The sequence below is a fragment of the Sitophilus oryzae genome, unplaced genomic scaffold, assembly GCF_002938485.1.
Source record: "Sitophilus oryzae breed Bouriz unplaced genomic scaffold, Soryzae_2.0 scaffold_1590_pilon_pilon, whole genome shotgun sequence".
Lineage (NCBI taxonomy): Eukaryota > Metazoa > Arthropoda > Insecta > Coleoptera > Curculionidae > Sitophilus > Sitophilus oryzae.
This window is the reverse complement of record NW_022146270.1, coordinates 1,746,890-1,769,628: the sequence shown is the minus strand read 5'-3', so window position 1 is coordinate 1,769,628 and position 22,739 is coordinate 1,746,890. Positions and strand designations below refer to the sequence as shown.

The 22,739-nt window shown below is 33.5% G+C and overlaps 1 protein-coding gene across 4 annotated transcripts in view; it reads right to left on the bottom strand.

Moving 5' to 3' along the window:
* LOC115879916 overlaps positions 1–22,739 on the bottom strand; it is a 295,395-nt gene that overhangs the window by 132,524 nt on the left and 140,132 nt on the right. Inside the window, exon 1 of one of the 4 annotated variants that reach the window (XM_030896967.1) lies at positions 8,654–9,093. The exons of the other annotated variants lie outside the window; for them this stretch is intronic. Coding sequence (XP_030752827.1) covers positions 8,654–8,693 — 40 coding nt within the window. The 5' untranslated portion in view covers positions 8,694–9,093. Of the gene's footprint in view, positions 1–8,653; positions 9,094–22,739 lie in introns of those variants that run through there. 4 annotated transcript variants of the gene reach the window in all.

Here is a 22,739-nt window from a genome sequence, read left to right as displayed (position 1 = left end):
TCCAACCGTCTTTGACGCCGTTTTTTCTCGATCGTATGATACCTATTACATGTTTTGTTTTTATCAGAATTTCCATTCTTAATTAAGTTGGTTTATGTTGTTTGATATGACAGCGCCGGTTTCGGAAACCCTGGTCTCGAACTGGACACCACTCTAAAAATTGAAGAAAATATCTAAATTCAACACCTTGTAGATTAGAAAGGAAGTATTTTAGACCCCATGTTCATATAAACTTCTTTTCTTAAAATCATACAAGGAATCACACCCTATTTTTTTAGACTAATTAGGAAACATCCTGTATTAATATAAATTATCAGACAAAACAATTTTTTTATTAAAAAAACGATTTATGTAATTACTATCAAGAATCTTTGGCTTATTATAATCTAACAATTAACAAAAATATTCCTGTCGGTCTCCTCGACCTCTCAATAATAATAATAACTATCGAATACAAGAAAAAAGAAGTAGTGCTGCCATCAACTAAAAGGTGTCGGGTTATGGTCAAGGTTATGGGAAAACGATAACTGGTCGGCTGGTTCAAATAGAGTATGGAACCGGTGCGGTGCGTTGCCCACCTTATTTATAATCATATTCAGACAGAACGTACCGTGGTACTCGAAAAAAAGCATTCGCTTTGCCATCAGCAGGTCGAACGAATGGATGCTTCTACGAGCATCTGGTCATATTTGTATAAGTTATTCAAAAAATCATTATAACAATTTTTTTGAATATAAAATACTTAAAAATTATTTAGAAAAAACATTATTTGTTTTTAAGGTTCCGTACCTCCAAAAACGGAACCCTTACAGGACACATTGTTGTCTGTCAAGACACTGTATCTCGGGAACGCGTGGATGTATCGAGTTGAAATTAAAATCATATACTCAGGTCTACAGTCCCTTGAAGCTGTGAAAAAATCAAACTTTTAAGTCAACATAAAAAAAGATACCACCGTTTAAGCCGCAAAAAAAACCCAAACCAATGTGTACTACCAGTCATGACCTATGCATACGAAACCTGGACACTTAAAACGGACATTATAATGACAGGAAACTGCAGATCGCACAACGCCCAATGAAACGAAATATGCTTGGAATAACCAAGGTAAAGTGTAGTGATATGGTTTAAAAGACCGCAAAAGAATAAAGTGGATGTAATGAAAATGAAAATGTAATCCACAGAATCAAATCCCTCAAGTGCTGTGGATGCGCAGGTTACCTGGCAAGAAGGACGGACAACAGATGGACCACAAAAATTATAGCATACATGGTACCCACGAGAAATTAAGAGACGATAGGTTTGTTCCCACAATTATCCAAACCGGTCAGAAACTTGTCAAATGTAGTTGATCACACCACAGATTATACAGATTATAAACTTATCGTCAAAAGTAAAGTAAAGTAAAGATTTGAAGTTAACGTCTCCCTTTTGCTGCCAGGGCTAATCTGGACGGGGCCTACTTTGTTTACGCGGAATCCGAACCACGGTCGTCGGCCATATCATGGTCAATGGCCTACCGACTTGGCAAGTGTCTAAATCGACTCTTACTCACGAGATATCCGATTTCATCCGGCCTCGAACCGGCGTGAATGAGTGTGTCAATAGATTTTACACTTTTGCCTTTATTGGATAACAGCACGATACAGAGTTACGAACCGGTCACCCGTCCATCCACTAGTATCGCCTTACGTCGCTTAAATTCGGTGTTCTAATGGGAACCGGTTTTTCGACGTAGCTGGGCCGTTGCCTCCTTATCGTCAAAAGCATTGTTTTTCATGGTTCCAATTTTCGGAGTCGCGCAGAAGTTAGGTTACTAGTTTGCGCACATAGCACGCCCATTATGCCCTCCAAAATTGTGCACAGCACCTGACCGACCCAGTTATTAGTGTTATTACGCTGTTTAAACGCGAGTTTATTTTTGCGCACAGGAAATTTTACTCGTTTGCTCATCCTCATAAAAAACAATTTTCGTACCACGAATTAGAGCCAAGATTTTTATCTGTATACTTATAGGATATCTAATCTGTGATCACACCAAGTCATAGATATGTTGTAAACGAAAAAACATAGATTATTAATTCGGTTAACTATTTTGGACAGTTTTCTGATAATGTGAGAACGAACCTCTAGAAGAAGACCAAACCTGAAGTAGGGACCATGATATTAGGAAATCAGCAGGGATAACTTGTGCCCGCATAGCCAACAATAGCCAATAGACAGTAATGGGCCAACTACAAAGTATTTAGATATACTTAGTATTTAAATATGTGAGGGAATGCTACACCATAACTGGTTGAATAAGCTGAAGATGATGATGATGATTAAAAATACTAAACATTTATCATTTAAATATACAGGGTGTCCCAGAAATAAGTGCAAATATTTTAACTGGTAGTATAGTTCAACCCCAGAAACACGCCTATGAGGTTATTTTCGCGGAAAAAAATGTTGAGATTTTTTGAAAAAATGTTTGGATTTTTTTTTAGTTTTTAGTTAAAAAACACAATTTCTTGATAATATGGCAACATAGGTATTAGATTAAATTAACAAGAAAGAAAATTCAGAAAAGATCCAGTGGTTCTCAAAATATTAGCAAAAATTTATTTTTTTTGGAAATTTTCAAAGTAAAATAGGTAACTCCGTTATTTTGGACTTATTTGAAAAGCGATAAAGAGAAAATATGTTTCTTTTATCGAGATCTACCACCCCTTAAAATAGGGGTGGCACTTATTTTTGGGACACCCTGTATATAAAAAATTCAGATATTAAATATTACAATTCATTTTAATGTGGGTGTTAAAAGTGTAGTATTAAAACGGTTTTATAAATCGGGGGTGATCTTTTTATTCAATACCAACCCTCAATTTATAGTAGGACAATTGGATTATCGACTAAAATGTTTTATTATCCGTCATATAATATTTAAGCTGTTGGAGATATATAATAATCTTTTAAGGATCATGAAATATGTAGATATGAAACCGATCCATTCTCGTTGAGCATTCGTGAATTATCAATATAAATGTAATATATAATGAATGTTGTAAAAAGTATATTACGCACGAATGGAAAGTTGAGCGAAGAGTGTTGTAGATAAACCGAGAGATAAACCTTAATTGCATATATTTGACTACAAAATACGCATTCTAGTAGATAATATATAAGCATTCCTCCACGCACAACCTAACACAATTTGTCAGTAGTATCATCCATTCGCCCTCCAATATGCTCTTGTGCATAAGTGCATCGGATTATGCTGATCTTGAGGGGAAAAATCACCCCTACAAGAATGATTAATGACACCAAGACAAAATACATTGAAATTGAAAGAAGAAATACTTTCTCGCTCATTGTATCTTGGTTCAAGTTTACTAAATCTAATTGAATACGAAATTTCATTAAGTTCTTGGAGAATTTCCTCTCAAAAAAGTATAGTAAATATCGCAAGGTAAAGCGCTGTTGTATTTTGTTATACAAGATGATGGCATTACTTGGCAATAGTCGTATTACTTGAGGTATTACTGAAATATTTTATGACTAGCATTAGTTCGAATTATTGTTATTACAAGTATTGTAGAGTGTAAATTGTATGGGAGGGAGGAAGTTAAAAAGCGCGATCTTATAGACCTACTGAGTCCTCTTCTCGAGTTATAACTCATCATACACTCTTAGAGCATTGACAGAACCCAGTATCTGAGACGTTTAATAGAGGTTAGTTCTCCATCTCCGAGATCAGTTGTACCAAAGTTTATGGGACGAATGGTTGTAGTCTCGGCGCACTCAGTGATGAGGTGTTCTGGTTTCCCCATTTTCCCCACAGATTCTGCCTTGGCCGTTGTTTCTGATCTTCAATCTACTGAGATATTCGTTGAGGAGACATTTGTCCCGTTAAAAACCCTGTGATAATCCGAAGATTTTTTTTGGTCGTAAGCCCTGAGAAACATATTCGAGCGCCTTAGACCGTTGGGGGATTCCCATTTCAGGTTACGGATGCAGTCTTCCAGGTTTTTGAGTTCCGCTTTAAGTTGGTTTGCATTTGGGAAGCAGAACGGTCCTGGTTCCGTTAGTAGAGTATTCACTCCTTTTCTAGTTAGATCGTTTTTCATTACCTTCTATTCCTTGGTGGGCACCCAGAGTAGGAGGACTTTATTATCATTGCCTAATTTATTCAGCTTCTCTAAACATTCTTTGACCAACTTCGAATTAATAGTTACTGAGTTGATCGCTTTTAAGGACGCTTCACTATCAGATAAGATGGCTACTTCTTTTTTCCGATAGTCCCTATCTAAGTTGTACGCATCTTTTGATAGAGTAGATTTTTGCCTGAAGGATCCTATTTAGTTTTGAGCCTAAAATTACTAGTATTACTTTCGAATTAGTATGGTATCATCTGTCACTTCTTTGGAATTTTCTCTAATCTATCCACATAAATATTTGAGGTGGAAACATCTTTGAAATTTTCTATTCAGTACTGACAAATGAGAATTTCTGCAGGTGAATTTAGTAAAGATAGTGCCAACTATTTATTTATTTCTTCATAAAAATATAAAAGCATGTACCTACCAAATAATGCCTGACAGAAGATTTTTATTGTTAACAAAAGGAAATGCAATTCTGTATAAACAATTTATAAATTCATATAAAGAAGTCAATATTAGAATAAAAAATACACTAAGTAAATAATAGGTATTTATGGAGAGTGCTCGAAAAACTTTTTCCTATGCACTTTCTTTTCGATATTTTTAACATGAGCGTAATGCCAAAATGTTGGTCACCGTTCTGATACGATGCGTCTTTTATATTTAGACTTAGATCGTTGCTCTTGCGTTGCGTTGATAGGTTGTTACTATAAGGGCCGACCTACATTAAGTCCTGTGTCAAGAGTGCCTGCATGCATCAGAAACACTTCCTACTTATTTTTATAAACAAAGTAGGTATTTAATCCATGAAAAATGGATTACATAAAATATTTTCAATATACAAGGTGGTCCAAATTGTATTCAGGAAACTTCAGCAGTATATTCTGCAGATAAAAATAAGTAAAAAACGTGTAAATATATGTCCTAAAATGCTTAGTTTTGGAGATACAGGGTGTAGAAATTTGATTTTTAATTCGATTTTTTCCAAATAATCTCTGAACTAATGCCGATATTTGGATGAAAATTGGCGCCCGGGTATTTTTTTGACATAAGAAATTTGATTTTCATATGTCTCTTACTTGTAGAGGGCGCCACCTACATATTTTTCAACTGTTTTGAAATGTAGGTTACGGTTAAGGTCCGATATTCAGTTAATATCGACATTACCCGGTTAATCTCGAGAATAACACACGACAAAACAACCAAAAACAAAACCCAAACATTAACCTGTTAATGTCGACATTAAGCGGACCTCGGACCGTAACATATATATATATATATATATATATATATATATATATATATATATATATATATATATATATATATATATATATATATATATATATATATATATATATATATATATATATATATATATATATATATATATATATATATATATATACATAATTACAGACTATAATAGACTATAATATACATACATAATTACAGACTAACCAAACCAAAATATTAAAAAAAACTATCACAATTTTTCAATTTTTGTTTTCAACAAAATCAGGTACCTAGATAATCAATCACTTATATTATTTTAAAAAACTTTCAATCATATGTATACGGGAGCACAAACAATTATAAAAAATACATTTAAAAAAATTAACCACCACATTTTTTTATTAAAACCGAGGATATTCTATTAATTTTAATTGTATTTTTTAGTAATTTTGAATGATCGTAAACTCATAAGTATAAAGTATAATTGAAACCACTAAATTATTCCACTAACTTCGAGGTTCTGAATGAAGCTTGATGAATTAACAATACATTGAATATTTTATTCTGAAGAAATGTAGGTAAGAAAGTTTAGTCTAATTATTAGTCATGAGAAATAAAATGCTCAATTCAGACATTTTAAATCCAAACCAAACTAAATCGTTATTTAAAAAGATTCTCCCGTTTCCAACGTTGCAAGTTTGATGCTTTTCCGATTCGGTTACGCCCGACGAAGCGTCCGTTTCATAAAATATTTATCTAATTATTTTACAACGGTGGTTCAGTTTAATTACCACAAGTCTACGTTCAACTTAAAACTATAAATTGTTGTTGCTCTTTCTCATTAGGCTTGTTCCACGGCAACAACGTACCTACTCGCGTAACGGTTCAACAACAAATACGAAAAATTGCAAGTTTTCGCGATGGAAAGTTTTCTATTTAAAGTAGTTTAATAATACTAGTACTTCTGTAATATTTATTAGACTCTACTCTAGACCACACTACCATTAGTAATATTTTAAATTAAACTACGAAAAAGCAGTTTCGATGCTAAATGGAATACTATGGGATAAAAATATAACTATAGAAAACAAAAAAAGAATTCACAATTCCATAGTAAAAAGTATAATTACCTTCAGCTCTGCAGTATGGCCCTTAAAAGAGAAAGCTGAAAGAAAGCTAAAAGCCACGGAGATGCACTGGAAAATCCAGAAAAGATAAAATATCAAATGAAACCATAAGACGCCAATGGAACTAAACACAACATCGTAGATGACATTAGAACCCAGCAATTAATATGGTATGGACATGTGCAAAGATGGAAGAACATCGAATTCCAAAGATAATATTAAATTGGAACCCTCAAGGTAGAAGAAAAATAGGAAGACCACGCAAGAGCTGGAGAGAGGGTATTGATAAAGAAGGTTTGTACAGAGGTTTGGAAGTAGATGGATGGGGAGATAGAGAGAGGTGGAGATTAGGAATCGGAAGACGGAAAACGTCGTAACCCGATTATATATGTATATATGAAATTAACCTATTATCGAATCTGGTACAGCAACTTTAGTAACACTTTAAGCGGTAAATAGGTAAACATTGATATTGTTGCTCAAGTTTTGTGGCCTTCATTGAAAATACATATCTTACAGCATGTTTAAGCTGCGCTCAATATCAGTTTACAAATTGTGAGTAGAATCCTCGGTAGAATCTCGCAAAACATGAAGGCTAATATTTTGATTATCATCTGCCAGTGGTTAGAAATGAAAAGTTTATTGTTGTATAAGCTAATTATTAGGCTGGGGAAATTAAAACAACTTTCGTTGCACGTCATCAATGACAGCATGCGTCATCTTATGGAGTTTGCTGGTGGTGGTATTATGATGTGCAACCAAAGTTATTTTAATTTCCCAGATACAACTGACTACCGCAAGTAGTTGCTAGTATTATAGTAATATTCTATTAATTCTAATGTACTCTTTTAGACATTATGAATGATCGTAAACTAAGTATAAAATATAATTGCAACCACTAATTTATTCCACTATCTTTGAGAATCTAAATGAAGAGAAAAAGGTTTTTTTTTCTTCCTTTTAAATTTTATGTAACACCCAGCTGTTTATTCTATATGATAAAAATATTTACGATAATTTGTTTCTTCAAAAATTCAAATCTAATATGATACGACAGTTATTTAAATGGATAGTTTAAAAAAGTTTAAATCCCCTACTTCAAAATAATGTAGGTGCTCTTAAAATACCAAATAACGTTGAGGTAACTATAAAAAATACCCTTTAGACAAGTACCTACATATAACTAGCTGCTTTTTAAAACTGTCTCGAATTGAATTCAAGTATTAGGGCATGTCATTAACCATAAACCAATATTTTTTTCCAAAGCCGAGTTACGTTTTTAAAAATATTCAGAAATTATTATTTCAAGGAATTTATTACCAGTAGAAAAAATATTGTGCTGGGTTGGCGTTGGTTTCTATGTAATTTGACAAATAAATAAAGCTGTCTCTTTAGTTGTCAGTTTTGAGTCAATATTTTTTAATTCTCTTTCGATTGCTGATTGAATTGGAGCCAGAAATGGCTCAAAACGAAATTAAGTAAATTACCAAACGCCATATCCAAACTACTTCCATTTAAATCCCGAATAACTTATGAAAAGGAATACAAAAATTTTCAAAAATGGAAGCAATTATAAAACGTGCGAGAAGAAATAAAGTTTTTAACCTATCCTCGCTGTTAAAGTATCATTTAATCTACCCTTGCGGTTAAAGTACTATTTTATCTACTATTTTTGATAGATATACGGCAATTTTAACAGTTGCTATGGAAAAAATGTAATAAACCTCACAATTGTAGGAAATATTGCTGTATTTTGTATCTAAAATGGTAACTACTACGTACTAAGCATCAATTTTTTGACACAATTTGCTGTTACTAGGCACTATTACTAACTGAATTAGGGAAGAATAATAACTTAGCTAATACAAGAATTGTGTGTCATATGTTTGTATGAGTGTAAAGTGTAAATTTACCTATTATAATCTTTTAAATTAAATTAAATTGGTTCTTTCTATGACTAAACTAATCAAGCTAGAAGGCTTTTTAAACAGCTTCAATTCAAATAACGTTACGAAGTATTGCCTAATTTGTTAAAAACCGAAAGCGTTCCGTCGTGGTAGAAAGACCGAAACAGAACACACACTAAGTTTAAAACATACAGAAGTGACCACCCACCCACGCACTAGACATAAAAAAACCAGTACGTACGTGGTCCAGAAGGTCTCATGTATTCTTTTTCTCGTGGCATCTCGGGACGACGACGTTCTTTTACGTCAAATTTTTACATCTTTTGCTAAAATCCTCGGAACTAGATTCACCATTTGCCTGCGCGCACCAAGTAGTAATACGATTTCGTATTAACATTGTCACAAACTAGAAGCGAAGACGCGAAAGTATTCCATTTAATGCCGAGGAATGAGGAGGAGGGTTCACTGGAACCGAAACACTAGATTTTCAACGACGGTCGGTCACTATACGGCGATTCAACGATAGACTTGGGGAAATTGGCGTTAGAGTCTGCAGTTGCGAAGCTGGGCGATCTTAAAAGAGCGGAAACTCGAAGGCTGTCGGGAAAACTTTTCGTTCGGGCTCTCGCAAACGGACGAGAGAAGGATCGTTACAGGACCGTACGCAGCGGAGGCCGTCTCGCGACTGAGGCGAAGGGGACCGACCTAGACCGAACACCTGAGTTACCTGTTAAGGGGAGCGGGGGCAGGAAACGGGCAGGCGGCCACGATTATGCTTTACTGCTGATTAACATTGTTATTCCCATTGTAGTAGAGTGCTCGGCGAGGGATGATGCTATAACTACATCCTTGGAGCGTCTCTCAAAAACTCTTGCGCTACTTTCTTTAAACAATGATGAAAATTAACCTTTTTCAGTGAGATTTGAAATCAAACAATTTACTAAAAAATGAAAATTCTTTTTTCCATCATTGAATTAAATTTTGGATATTAATCTGATTTAATAAGTGGGTAGAGTAATTGGGAGATACAGAAGATGTTTACCTAAAAGATGGACGTGATTGGGGTGATCATTCAATCACCAGATGAATTAATTAGAGCATTTAACAAATTTAAAATAGAAGCGTATGGAAGATGTAGATGAAGACTGAATGGGAAGAGGAAGTTAATGACTGCGACCTTATAGATCTACTGTGTCCCCTTTTTGAGTTATAAATCATCATAGTCTCAGGGCTGTGACAAAAGCCAGTGCCTGAAATGGTTTTACAAAGGTTTTCCTGTTCTCTATCTCCGATATCAGTCGTACCAAAGTTTATGGCACGAATGGTTGTCGTCTCGGTGCACTCAGTGATGAGGTATTCTGGTGTTTCCCCATTTCCCTACAGAATCCGCATTCGCCGTTGTTTCATAGCTTCAATCTACTGAGGTGTTCACTGAGTAGACAGTGTCCCGTTAAAACCCCGTGAAATTCCGAAGATTTTTCTTACTTAAATCAAGGAAAATCCTTGATTTTTCTCGGTCGTATGTTTGGTTTGGTTTGGTGTGATTTTTTTTGGAGAGTTTAGACCGTTGAAGATCCAGTTGAGGTTCCGGATAGAGTTTTCCAAGTTCTTGAATTCCACTTTAAGTTCTTTCTACTTGCGAAGCATAACGGTTCTGGTCCAGTTAGAGAAGTGTTCGCACCTTTTCTAGTTAGATCGTTTGTTTCTTCATTACCTTCTATCGCTTGGTGGGCTGATACCCAGAGTAGGAAAAATTTATTTTCTTTCCCTAATTTGTACATCTTCTCTAAGCATTCTTGGCCAACTTCAAATTGATGGTGGCATATTTTCTACCGATGACAATGTACAGTGGTTAGCGAATGGTGGGCTAGAATGAACCATGTCCATTACTGCTGTTAGGCAGGTTCTCGTGGCTCCTGTGATGCAGATACATCCCAGTCGCTGCATTTTGCACATGTTTTGCTTTGCTGTAAGTTGCTCTAGTTTTGTGTATCATACAAGCAACTGCACCATAAGTAATCATGGGTCTTACTATCATCGTATACATCCAGCCCAAAACGTTAGGGACGCAGCTCTATCTATTTCCCGCCAGTCTTTTGCATATCACAAGAGCCTTTGAGGCTTTGCTGGTAACGTTTTTGTTGATTACACATACTTAATACATATTTGCATTTTTGCATATTTTCAGAGCCTACTTTAAACATTTATAACTTATTCTGTTTACGCAGTGGTTAAGTCTTGGATAAGGAATTTCAATTGATCAGTGTTTAATTATCCTTCAAGTGCAAATTAAATAATAATACATTGTGCTTCATAATACGTGATTTAAAAAACAATTACATATTTAAATATACATAGAAATTATAAAGAATCGTTAAATTTATATTATGACCGGGTAGATTTTCAATAACTATTTAGTTATTTTTTCATTTATACTTTATCCTGAAACTGTTAATTATTAGCACTGAATTAAAAAAAATACAAGTTGGGTAACACCAACTCATGAGCAGCAATTTCTTAAGTTTTTTGGAAGGTTGTGCAAACTAGTGGTTTATTTTGCTGTTGTAACGAAAAAGAATCCAACCTCAACTCTACATTTCCAGACTATCAATTTACATACCCAACTCTTGTAATTTTATTACATTATAAACATATCAATCATTATCTTTCTTTAAAAAAGTAAAACCAAAAAACATCCAATCTATAATATATGTTTCAAATATTATCAAACATCGTACAAGTAATACTTCCTATTTCTACAATATCCACTATACTAATAAAATCTGAAACATGAACGAATATTAACGAAATCATCCCATTGAAGTATTTGTTGGTTATTTAATATCTAATTTGATTGGTTATCGTTTCCTAGCCGATTATCTACTTCAGCTACCCAAGGGGATTGGCTATATCGAAGTCGATGAGTAATGTGTACGTGAGAATACATTCACGGATAAGCACTCGTCGTGCACCAATAAGTTGTCGTGCACTTACAAAGTACCGCCTAATCTGTAGCGGGATTTAGATTATTGATATTTCAATCAATGGTCTTTATCATTTATAATGACAAATTAAATCAGATATAATATAATAATTAGCAATTAAACAATTAATTATATTTAGGGATCGGCAAGACAAAAATCTTGTCTTGACAAGCAATTACTTGTCTTGTCTTGAAATATTTTCAAGAATTAAAAAAAATCTTGTCTTGACCATTTCTTGAGAGTTGATTTCTTGTCTTGATTCAAGAAATCTTGAAATTTCTTGATATCTTGACAAAAGGGGAACCCCCGTTTAAAATTCGTTTATTAAAGGGGAACCCCCTGTTTAAAAGTCGCAGTGAGATTGGTTAATGTTTATGCTTTATGCGTAAAATCGAGGGTCAGGCATCTAATTTTCAAAAAATTCAAAAACTTTGGGCTCATTATACTACAGTAGCCAAAATCATCAGCTTTACATAATTTTGTTAATTATTATTATTATTATCTAACATTAAAACGAGTGATTGTGATGGTTCGTTTTCCAGCAAATCTGAGCCATTCGTAATCGAATCTGATTCAGGATACCTACCACCTTAGGCACCTGGACGTAGAAGTTTAATTCGTGACTTTGACAGTAGTAACGGTGATAATACTACTATATACAGATAAAAACAGTCAAAACAACAATGATAAAAGCTACTCTACTTCAATGGCGTACATTAAAATGTATTATTTTAATGTACTACTCATTCGCATATCTACATATGACAATGTGCAGTGCTAGGTCTAAAATGTCATACATTGCTGAGGCTAGGTTGGTTCTCATGACTCCTGTGATGCAGATGCATGCCAGTCTCTGCATTTTGCACAGGTTTTGCCTTGATATTTTAGTTTTGTGTACCAATCAACTGATCCCATCCCATCTGAAGTAGTAATCATGAGTATACATATATACATTCAGCGAAAAACGTTGGAGGCGCAGCCCTATCTATTTCCCGCCAGTCTTCTGCATATCATGAGAGCCTTTGTGGCCTTTGCTGGTAATTTCTTAATATGCCTGTTCCACAGAAGTTTATCGATCATGGTTATTCTAAGATATTTGACTTCCTGTAATGGTGGTATTTCTTTTCTATCTATATAGTTGGATTCTTTTCAGGTTTTTCACACTTCGCTTTCTGGTGAATGGCACTGTCGTGATTTTGTCTGAGTTGATGCTCAGCCCGACAGTCTTGTTTTTGTAACTTTATTAAGGAAAAATTGCTATATTAAGGTCTATATTAACTTAATAACTCGAGAATAATTCTGCTAAACTACTTTCACCTTCATAACCAGAAAATACCAGCCTATAAGCTCTTATAAAATTATCCTATAAAATATATTTTACTTCTCAGAAACTAGAGATCTTTTATATTCCTATCGACAACTCGCAATGGTTTTGTTTTTGAAAATAAACGTACCAACTTGACACAAGTTTTGCTTCTAAATAATAGATTCTATAAAAGTTAGTTTTTAACGACTGAAGTTGAAAAAATATCGTAAAATGAATTCTGAATAATTTATAATCTCGGATTAAAACCACACGGACGTTTATTATAATCCAATTGATGTTAAACTTATTCAGCAAGGAAATCATAAAATATGCAAAAGAAAATAGCCCTTTCCCGATATTTTGCATGTTTAAAATCGTCAAAGAACAATCGTTCTTAACCGTTAAAAAATAATGACATGTTTAAAATCACGAAGGAAATGTCGATTTGAAAAGGAGTAACTAATTTGAGAAATAATTTGGCCATTAAATATGTAAGATAAAACGTGGGAGGCGGTATTAGAAACACACCAATAATTCCCGAGAGCTTAATGTATCCATGTATAAATAAATATAATTCCACAAATGATATCGCCAATGAACATGACAGAAAACGGATGAATATTTTAAACTAGCAATCAACAAGCAATTAAATTGGAATTCTTAATATCAAAACTTTGATGTTGCAGAAAAGAATCATTATTATTCTATTTTTTTCTGTAATTGCTTCTGAAAAATTCACATATTAATAAAGAGTACAATTTAAAGTTCTTATTTTTAGAAAGTTATAAAAATAGGTAGGTAAACGTCAATAGCGGTTCCACAATCGGTTTTATTACGTAGAATGTCTGGGGGGGGTAATCACAGCGTTGGTGAATGCACATTGCATTCACTGCATTCAGTGCATTCAGAATCATATCAATTCTCTCTGATGTAGGATAAGTTTGGATTTTCGACAAATTTCTGAGAATTTTTTTTGTTTTAACTGACACAAAATGATAACTAGTTGTTAAAGTTGGACTAATTAGACAGCTATGTTGAAGTAACGTTAGACATAGCACAGCCACCTAGATTTTATCAAATAATAAAGATCTACTCAGATCAAATCATGTAAATGAAAATATCTAGGAAAACCTTTGTTTGAGGGGTAGGCAACCTTAATAGTATTTTGAAAAGACATAAATTCTCCATTGAATATCGGAATAATGTTATTCCTTACTGGGTGTTTTATTTAAAATAAGAGAGTAACATGCTTTTAAAGGTGACCAATGTTCAATATTAATTTTGTCTCACCCTGTATAACTTTTTGGATTAAGTTTTAATTTGATTTAAAGTACGATAGTTAATTTAACTACATGTTAGGCTATACCGGGTAAATTCCAATTTAGGTAGCTTTTATTGTAATTTAAAAATTGTTCTTTATTTCTAGAAAATGTTAAATATGTCAAAAACCTTACATTTTAGTCTTATAAAACTCACCTTTATTTTTCTCCCAGAATCCGAAAATCAATTAATATATAGGGTGTTCTATTACAAAAACACAACTTTGATATGTAACTTTTTTTGGGGACACCCTGTAGAACTTATTCTATATTTTTAATAAGTGCTCTGAATTAACCTACATATGCTCACAAAATTTCATTTCAATACAAACTGTCATTCTCCTTGGAGCCTCCGCGGCGTATAAGAGGCGCCACCCTGTATTTATCAATACCTATAACTTATGTATAAATAAAAAGGTTTTAATATTGCACAAGAAACAGGAATAAATAGAACAAGATAAATAAAACAAAATATTTTATTAACAATAATTTCTCTTTAGGATCCTCTCAAATAATAAGAGTTTCATAAACAATTTCAATAATTTACAGTTACTGAATTTTATACCTTAAAAGTTAGTTAATTAACTTTAATTTTAATTTTTTATTTCTTTGTTTATCCTTTATTTTTAAACCACTAAATATTGACCTTATCTCTCTACAGTAATAAAATCTATTATTAGTTACATATCGTGTGATGTCTTTATTTTACAGTTTTTAGTACAATATACGAGATGGTAAACAAATTTTACTGGTAGCTAATATAACTCTTTGGGCAACGAATATTAACTATAAACTGTGCTCTGGATCTATACTTAATTTTCTCTCAATTTTTCCTTAACTTTAAAAAACACAAAACAGACGTAATAACACCAAACAAATGCAAAAGTCTCAAAGATCTTAAGCCGAGTTCATATGCATCTAGGTCACTTCAATCATATTGAAATATGATCTGATTTTTTAAATAAACCAATAAGACTGGTTAAACACAACAAGAGACGACGCCTGACGGATTTATACAGGGTGTCCCAGGAATAAGTGCAAGTATTTTAACTGGTAGTATAACACCAGAAACACGATAAATTAATTATTTTTCGCAAAAACAAAAATTGAAAATTCGAAATTTTTTGGAATTTTTGTTAGTTTTTAGTTAAAAAATATAATTTCTTGATAATATGGCAACATATGTAGGTATTAGATTAAATTTACAAGGAAGAAAATTCAGAAAAGATCCAATGGTTCTCAAAATTTTAGCAAAAAATATTTTTTTTGGATATTTTCAAAGTAAATTAACTCCGTTATTTTTATTATTTGAAAAACGATAAAGAGAAAATATATTTCTTTTATCGAGATCCTTAAAATACTTGCGCTTATTTCTGGGACACCCTGTATATAAATATAAACCCATCCATAGTTAATTTAAAAAATATTAGAAACTTTTTTTAGCGGAATAAATAGATTGGTATGGGCGTCATCTGCATTTTTTCGTCATCTGCATATCGTCAGTCGAAATCTTCCCTGAGTCGTAAAAGAAGTACACATCACAATAATTGCAAACATATCGAAAAGCACCTGAAAATGTTTTTATAAAATTAAACCCTTTCAATTTCCGAGTACAAGCCCAGAAAAATATTTACACTAATTTAGACAAGCCAGTTCTCGTCTGTCCATATAATAGAGATATGTATTCATTGGAAATTCTTGTGTGTGAATATTTTTCTTTTATCAATGAGAGTCGGCGGGCTTTAAATACTTTTAAAAGGGCCAAAGCGGATCCTTTTTGAGCACCATGAAAAGATACAAAGGCACACCAGGTCGCAGCACCAATTATATTATCGCTAGGTACGGTGTGGCGGTAGTTTTACGCACCTTCCGGTAGGTTTTCTATGGGTATTTATTTTTGTCATCGATAGGAAATAAATAGCAAAGTGACAGCAACGACATTCTCAAGGCGACATTCTTTCGGGGCAAATCATTCGGCGGGCTTTTGCAGAAAACGTACTAAGTACCTCCATACGGTTTTAGTAGTAATTAATGTAAAACGGATACAAAACTACAGTGGCGTGTACATAATGTAGGCAAAAAGGCGTTGTTTATACAGACAAAATCAAAAACCTAACGTAACCTAACCATTATAACTCATCATAATAATCCAACGAGCAATAAGCATTTTTTATCTTATGTTTATTCTAGAGATTAACTAACTATATTAAAATAATTTTCGACTACTGCGTTATCGCGCGATTCCCATTATCGCGCGATTCCTAAGTCAGCATGGCGCCGAATATATCAATGGTTGACAACAATGAAATTAATAGTTTAATTGATAGGAAATATATGGTTAGAATCTCCGAAATTAATTTTGTAATTTAAAATTTGATCGAATTAGTCAAAAGCCCTAAGGTATGGAAATACAATTTGATATTCATAAAATCATAGGTTGACAACTTAAGGTATGTTGGCATTTGCCTGGTTTTGCATTCTTACCTGGTCAGTTTCAATTTAAAAATAGTGCAGTTTTTCGTAAATTACTTAAAATCGGCTTGTCCAAAATTGTTGAAATGTGGCATCTGTATTCAGCATACGCAGACCTTTACAAAACCTGATTACAACTTTGCTGTAAAATTAATAGGGGAGCCAATATTTGGACAGTTTAAATTTTGCCTGCTATTTTCTATTTTACTATTTTCTATGTTTTAATTATATTCCTAAGTGGCAAATACACATTCGATGTTTCTGGCCGTTTCTTGTCAAAAAATTATATATTCTGTATTAGAATATAAATTATCTATTGCATCCTGGATGTCCATTCATAAAACCAGCATAAAATATGTTCAATTGATAATATTTGAATGGTTCTTTTATAATACCGGTATCCTTTATTGTTACTCCTTATTGGTGATTACCTTCGACAATAATCAGATGGCATACATATAAATAAGCCTAATGTCCTTGTCCGCTCGCCAGAAAAAATGTTGGCACCGAAAAAAGTAAAAAATATAAAAAAGTATTTTGGTGTTTACAAAAAAAAACTATTTTAGTGGTGAAATACACAGAACATTTTTTTGAAGAAATGGATCCGCCACAAAGGTAAAGACATTATGTACAAAAAAAGTAAGTTAAAATAATAAAAAAGTTAAAAACCTGTAGTTTCAAAACATAAGCCAGATACTAAGCTATAATAAAGTTAACGTAACACAGAGAAAAATATATTATTACTAGCGTGTACCCGCGACTTCGTTCGCGTAGAATTTATCATTTGTAATGGTGATGATAAAGCAAAGCAAGAATTTCCCCATTAACATACAAACTGGATAAAATTTTCTCACATTTATGTCAGCAGTAATATTTGAGGGGTAGTTTTATCTCGTTGGAATTTGACTTTTGAATAATCCGTTTGCCAAAAATAAGCTTTTTACGTCAAGCAGTTTAAGCAGAATCGTGGTTAATCAATTACCCAACTTTTTGGAACACCGTTTGATTTTTACAAATTTCAAAATATGTAAAAAAAAACAAAATAAATTATGCGCGTCCAAGCGTTCTCCAGAAAGACTAATCGTTTTTTTAAATAACAAATATTTTAATATTTGAGGGGCGTTTTCACCCTCTTGGAATATGATATTCGAGAAACCCCTCCTTATCGAACCTCTACACTCCACAGTCAATCCGTTTGCCAAAAATCAGCTTTAAACGTCAAGCAGTTTAAGCAGAATCGTGATTACTCAATAGTCATATTTTATGAAACACCCTGTAGTGAGTCAGTCACTTAAGGATTTAATATATTAGTATAGATTTCATTCTTATAACCGAGGATGTACTCGTACCTATTTAATATTTAAATTAAATTTGGTTTAAGAATGCCTATTATGACTAATCCGTCATCCGTCGTTTCATCAGTAAGAGTATAAATCTCATTAACTAAAATTCGTACCGGAATTGTAGAACCAACCCAATTGAATTAAAAACAAATCAGAACCTCTGAAAAAATCTAATTACTTACGCATATCACACTGTTTGTACAAAATGGATACCCTTTGTTGACGTGTAAAGGATGTAAAATGCTGAAATGCAATGACACGCTTCGCACTAATGAAACTTCATTGACATTTAGGTTCAGCTCAGCTGAAAAATATCCTGATTATTTCGTTGTTTTAATACTATTTCCCAGAAGAAAAAAAATTATGAACATTACAAGGATGTAATAGATCCTGTTTCAATATCCTTGATACTTTTTGTTGTAGGCTCATTGCTATTTACTTCCATTTTTAATTATAATACATTTTGCAATGTCATTTCATTATATTCATCAAAATTTAGAGGAATTGATAGCGGGTTTTCAACAATTATTGTGACTTTTTGTGTTTGTGAATCAAGATCTGTATCTTTGTCCTCAGCGTTAAGTAGGATCTTCAAGCTCATTAATTTGTGTACCTTCACCAATTTCTTATTTGTTTCTACGTTTCTGAGTAAAGGGATGCTTACAAAGAGTTCAGTTAATGTGCTCATCCTGATGAGGGTTAAAATACCTTAGGAACCAAAAAGGACTATTCGATTTTCCACAATTTTTGTATTAACTGATATGAGAGATAAAAATCAAGACATTCAAAGCAATAAAATTCGTATTAAAACTTAAAAAAATACAGAGAATTGCAAAAAAACTGAAACCAGAGCAATCCAAACTCACTCGTGCAACTTTGTGTCGACTGGATAGAGAGTTACTGGTAGTGGCTAGGCACTTCTGACGATGTGCGACGCAGAGCAGTCATTACCTGACAGCTGACATTTACTAATCATAAAAATTTAATGTAAAATATTAGATATATTGTAAAATAAAAATATTTAAAGCAATCAGATGCGCATTAATCAAAGAGAGAAAACTAAAAAAAAATTAGTGAAACCAAAATAATCAAAACACGCAGTGTGTTTTGATTGTTAGAGCTAGACACTAACCTCACTTCAGGTAAATTAACCAGTTTGTTTATATAACAGAAATATTTACATTAATTTATTTCAATAGCCGTCTTCCTAAAAGTATGCAGAATCAAACGTTATATCATTTCAAATCAAAAAATCAATAAAAATGTCAATATATTATCAATTTTTACAAACTACAGAAAATTAAGCCTATACGTAGAAAATGCAAAATGTTAAAATTAAATCTGATTTAACTATTACTTTTAGCGATACCATTACTCCTAATATTACCGTCTAGCGTCGACAGGAAATGGACAATTACTAATTGTTTCTAAAGGATAAAGCCGTAATTGAACTGGTAAATTGATATTAATATTAGGAATTAATTAAATATCGTAATTAATCCGGTATATAGAAATTATGCCATACCTAAAAATTCCCTTAGCATAAATTCCTTGGGCTTGGGTATAGAAAAAAAATAAGTCTATAGCAGGAAATAACCGTATGATCGAAAAAAGGTGTCAAAGACGGCTGGGGAATGACAATCGACGATAATTTTGGCGAGGTCAATCTCTAAACATCCTTTCCTAAAAACTGAAATAAAACTTGTCAAAAATTAACCCTAATTAAAGAAAGATTAAAAAAGGATAGTTTCCAGACACACAAATCTATTTCAAAAAAAAAATTCTCGAGTTTTAAACTATAGCTTTTAAAAAATAGTTTTACTCAATATAAACTAAATTACAACCTCCTGAAGGCCAAGTGGCTGTAAGCGCCATTAAAAAATAAAGAAGAGTACGTGCCAAATAAATTACACCTATATAGGGCTCTCGCTAAAATTATCATCAATAATTGTCATTCCCCAGCCATCTTTGACGCCGTTTTTTAATCGTATGGTACAATAATATTATTCTTTAAGTAATAAAAAAATAAACCTCATTGTCATCCTCATACTATATAGATTTAAGTTTGAATATGCGGCTACATTTAACGAGCAAACAAAGTTAAAATAAATACATGCGGTCATAAGGCGAAAAAGACTCCTACATGGATTTATGTTGTTTTTACAATTGTTAAAATTTCTACATTATAAAACAGCTACATCATATCCTCAGAGAGGGTTATTTATCATAACAAACCTTGTTAACATTTATTGTTAAAGTCAGTCAGTCATTGGAAATGAAAAGGCGCTGTCATAGTGTAACTTGTTTATAGAAGTTGATAGAAGTGGCATATTATTAAAACCACCCTCTATAGCATAAATATGTACAAAGAGAAATGTTCTGAATTCAATCATAAGCGTCTAGGTATTAGACGTGTAAGCAGCAGTTATAGGGATAGGAGTATTTGGGCCAAAAACTAAATACTCTGAACCAATCGGCATCCAACCCAGCATCATTCAGGCAGATACCTATGCTATCAAAAGATGCGTACAACTTATAGGAACTATCGGCAACAAGAACTAACCATCTCATCCCATAGTCAAGCAGCAATTAAAGCGATCAACTCAGTAACCATCAATTCGAAGTTGGTGAAAGAATACCTAGAGAAGGTGAGTAAATTAGCCAAAGAAAATAAAGTCCTTAAAGGGGATAGGAGTATTTGGACTAAAGACTAAATATTCCGAACCAATAGGCACCTATCCCAGCATCCTTCAGGCATAAGATGCGTACAACTTATCTTAGATAAGAACTATCCAAAACAAGAAATAGCCATTTTATCCGATAGTCAAGCAGAATTCAAAGCGATCAACTCGGTAACCATCAATTCGAAGTTGGTTAAAGAATGCCTAGAGAAGGTGAACAAATTAGGCAAAGAAAATAAAGTTCTCCTAAGGGATAGAAGGTAATGAAAAAACAAACGATCTAACTAGAAAAGGAGCAAACACTACATAACTGGACCAGAACCGTTCTGCTTCCCAAGTGAAATCAAAAACCTGGAAGACATTTTTGAGAACTTTCGACCGAGAAAAATCAAAGATTTTCCTTGATTTAAATAAGAACAATCTTCGGATTGTCACAGGGTTTTAGCAGGAAATTTCTTTTCAATGAGCACCTCAATGGATTGAAGCCAAGTAACAACGCAAATTCTGTGGGGGAAAATGGGGAAACACCAAAACACCTCATCAGAAAGTGCCCCAAGACCACAACTATTCGTGCCATGAACTTTGGTACGACTGATACCGGAGATGGAGAACTAACCTCTATAAAACCGTCTCAAATACTGGCTTTTGTCAAAGCTCTGAATGATGAGTTATAACTCAAGAAAAGGGGACACAATAAATCTGTAAGGTTGCGGTGCTTAATCCTCCTCCCATACAATCTACATTTGCAATTTTCAAAACTATGGCCATCTTAGGACATTTTTGTAAAGATATTTTTTTCAAACGTCACAAAGTAGTAATTTCTGCGACGTGATTACTAATATAAAAACGTCATTTCAAGGCCTAGGCATAAAAGTGAAACACTTTGATATAGTTTCTCGATATAATATAATTATTAGATACCTACAAGGTATTAGTTTTAAATCTTTTTATGTAATTTGCAATGTTTGATATTGTTTAAAAATTATTTGTGACGTTTGAAAAAAAATAGCTTGTTCTATCCTGAGTAAAAATTACTTTTTATGCCTCGCCACATTTTTACTCCTAATAAAACAATATACTATTTTTCTCATCCGGGTTAAAAGTAAGTCGCTTTTAACACAAGCGAGTTATTTTCTTTTTAAAAAGATGCAGTGCACATGTGTATTTTTTGAAGCACCGCCACTAATAAATATGCATTTGTTTGTTAACTGTAATTAAAGAAATAGGGATTTGCATTATCACTACTTCATTGGTCTCAATTACAACAGAGCGACAATTAATTACTATACGATCGCCCTGCTCAGTGCGGTTTCAAGCGGAAAAAATCCCTTCGTTAATAAAAAAGTGAAAATCAGTACCGGAGCGCCTTATTGCGGTGACGCTCCGGTAATAAAGGCAAGGTGGACTCGACCGTCCGCAGCAGCAGTACCGGCGGCCGACCGACGGGGCCTTACCGTGCGCTTGTCACCTGCGCCCCTGCTTTACGGTCTGCTGCGTTGCGAGATAAACTGTACGATGACAGCCATTAAAACCCTTCAAATTTTCGCCAAATTAAGCTCCTTAAACGACCAGATGAAAATAATCATTTCTACAAATGTCAGTAAGATTAACTTTTTATCACATGCCAAAAGATTGTAGATTGTATGGGAGGGGGAAGTTAATCACCGCGACCTTACAGATCAATTGTGTCTTCCTTTCTTGAGTATAGCTCATCATAGTCTCAAGGCTTTGACAAAAGCAAATATGTGAGACGGTTTTACGGAGGTTAGTACTCCATCTCAGATATCAGTCGTACCAGAGTTCATGCCACGAATGGTCTCGGCGCACTCGTCAGTGATGAGGTGTTCTGGTGTTCTCCCATTTTCAAAATAAAACAGTAATTCACCAAAATACACCAAAACACTTTTACTTTTGCACTGGACGCACGTTTTGCTAGGCTCATCAGCAGTTAGATAGCTAGCGTCATCAGTAGATGATTAAGACTGAAAGGGGTATTGAGTTTTAATTATCTGCTGATGATTCTAAAATGGTTAGCGAAACGCGCTTTCAGTGCAAAAGTAAAAGTGTTTTGGTGTATTGTGGTGAATAAGTGTTTTATTTTGCTGTTGTAACACCCAAGGTTCCAACCCTCAACCTTTGTTAGCTAGATCGTTTGCTTTATCATTACCTTCTATGCCTTGATGAGCTGACACCCAGGGTAGGTGGACTCTATGTTGTTTGCT